The sequence below is a fragment of the Argiope bruennichi genome, chromosome 7 (assembly GCF_947563725.1).
Source record: "Argiope bruennichi chromosome 7, qqArgBrue1.1, whole genome shotgun sequence".
Lineage (NCBI taxonomy): Eukaryota > Metazoa > Arthropoda > Arachnida > Araneae > Araneidae > Argiope > Argiope bruennichi.
In genome coordinates, this window is record NC_079157.1 from 64,789,010 (window position 1) to 64,791,781 (window position 2,772).

Genomic DNA, 2,772 nt, shown 5'->3' on the forward strand with positions numbered 1-2,772 from the left:
TTACCCTTAATTAGGTTACAGCAAGAACGTGCATTCAAAAAAAATATATTTAATGTCATTCATGGGCTTAAGTATAAATCTAAAAACTGAAAAAATAAAAAGTTTTGTTTTATGAAACACTAAAAATATTTTTTTAAATTTGTTAAAATTACAGTAAAATGTGTACGGAAATAAAATTTATATAATTGAAAAATATCATCTCTTAATTTTAAAGTGATGCAAATAATTTTTTGAGAAATTCTTTAAAAAAAGTAAAATAAAAATAAATAGCAAGAGTTTTGCTTAATTTTTAATTAAAAATCTAACAAAAAGCATCAAAAATTTTTTATTTAGCATTTACTTTCTATAAAGCAAAAATTTGGATAAATTTGGCAATTCTGTCAAATAATTATTTCGGAAATCGTAAGAAATCGTTTGAAATAATTGTTTTGAATTATTTTTCCATCATGAATGTCTCAATTCATAATGATAAAATAATAATGATAAAAAGTTATTTTAATATGTGTTTTAATACTGTCTTATGAATAAAATAATGTAGTGATTTTTTTATTAATTAGTAAAATTAGATTTCAACTGATACCTAAAAAAATTTCTTTTCATTAAAAAACTTTTTTTTTTCTGCAATAAAAAGAATTTTTAGGTAAATTTAACTACAAGAAAGACTGTAATTTGACAAAAAATTAAAATCTTTGAAATATTAACGAATCGAACTAAGCTAAAATATTGATAGCAAAAAAATATAAAAAGTATTTTGCATGAAATTTCTATTGATTTCTATAAATTGATCTTAATATAAAACATTTAAATTCGATCCATCATTTTGTATTGAAGTTCAACTATTTTAAAAATAGAATAGACTATCATAAAAATTCAACTATTTAGTTAAGTATAATTTTTTCTGTCATATTGAAAAAAAATTGCTGAATCTGTTTGTATTGATTAAGCACACCTAATTTTGACTCAGCGCCATTAAAATTTAAACTCCAATCATACATATAGCCATTTTCTGCTCTAAGTTATAATATTTGAAAGAATGAAATATTGAATTAAAAAGATTTTTACAGTTACAAAAAGATATTCGAATTTTATTCAGGTATATAATTTAGAATAAATTTAAAAATTAGTTTTAAACTACAAATGCTCTTTCAAGCTATATATAGAAACTAGGCTATACTGATTACTCTATATGTCTCTGGATTTTCATTTACACAAAATTTGATTTTAAAAAAATGGGTTTTATTTCACATACATCTTTATATTAGTTTACCAAAATTAAAATAATAACTATATAGCTAAATAACAATAAATACATTATTAAGACAAGTTTACAATATTTGAGTACAAAAAATAATTAAGTAATTAAATAAAAAGAAATAGCTATGTTATTGATTTTTTTTTTTTTGCCTTTCAATTTAAATCTATCAAACAAAATCATTAGATTTTAAAGTTCAAGTACTAACATTTAAAAAATATTCATATGTTTATAAGTTTGATCCATAATTGAAAAGTGAAGAAAATGAATGAAATTTAAAGATACAGATGAGAGATTTATGTAATACTATTTTTATTCTTAAATTAAAAGAAGACATAATTTTCTTAACTGATATCTCTGTAGAATTGCAAAGAAACTCGAATTTGCATGAAAATTAGAAATGCTTGGGTGGATCACCGCTTCCACCAAACTTAGCTTTGTGATAAAATATCGGCCATGACTTGTGAACTGAAGAGTTGATGTAATCCATAAGATCAAGCAAGTTTTTCATTCTGTTGAAATAAGCTCTAAGAGACGGAAAATCATCTAGTATAGTTTCATGGAACACTCTATAATGATCTAAAGCCTCGTATAATAAGAAATCTACATAAGTCAACTCATCTCCAACTAGGAACTTACTAGATCCTAGAAACCTCTCCCATTGTTGGAACATAGGCTGGACACTCTTCAGAAATTCTTCCTTCCCTGTTGTTTCAAATTCCTTTTTGAAAACAAAGGACCTAAACTTGTCACGAAAGTCAACTGCCTGTTGCTCTGCAATAACCACTCGACGTCTCTCTTCTTTGGTATTGCCAATAAGACCATATTTGTAACCTAAATATCTCATGATGACGATGTTATGGGTGAGTTTGAGGTCACCTTCAATGTAGTAAGGCAAAGTTGGGAAATTCAGTTCGAGTGTTAACTTGTCCTTTTCCCATTCTTCGAATCCTGATTCATCAGCTGCGTATCTTTTGTCCTCGAAATCTACCTTTTTGTAATGCAGGAGATAACGGATGGGTTCTGCTATTCCACGAAGTTCCCAGTAGCCTAAAATCGGTTTTGCCATTTTCGAAATGAGAGCCAACTTAAAAAAGCACAGTATAAGAACGTCCAAAGTCGAAATGGAAAATGCGATTTCGAAGAAGATTATAGTAGTGTCTTTTTTACTCGTCTATAAAGCTTTCATCTAACTTTCTTTATCATGTTCTTGAATTATGTTTACGGCCTTTCCAAATTGCAAGCGTTATTCATCAATATTACAGCACGTGCAGAATTTTTATTTTTATGCATGACTCAGCTTTAATTCTTTTCAAATCTTTGTACTATCTTTTGTTTTTTTAAAGAGTCATCTAATAAAACTTAGTCTCGTCATCCTCTTTACACCCTTTTACTAAGAGTTGTTTCTAGTCAAGGTATATATGTATGTAAAACTTGTTTTGAAGAAATAGTATGGATTTTTTAACGAGTTTTAAAATTGAGAGTCTCTCAAAAAATTGAGAGTACACCTTACACCTTAC

At 26.4% G+C, this 2,772-nt stretch overlaps 1 protein-coding gene across 1 annotated transcript; it reads right to left on the reverse strand.

Moving 5' to 3' along the window:
- Positions 1-1,547: 1,547 nt before the first annotated feature.
- LOC129975001 (glutathione S-transferase class-mu 26 kDa isozyme 47-like) lies at positions 1,548-2,431 on the reverse strand. Its single transcript, XM_056087854.1, has one exon. The coding sequence runs from the start codon at positions 2,319-2,321 to the stop codon at positions 1,647-1,649; it is 675 nt and encodes a 224-aa protein (XP_055943829.1). The 5' UTR covers positions 2,322-2,431; the 3' UTR covers positions 1,548-1,646.
- Positions 2,432-2,772: the final 341 nt, after the last annotated feature.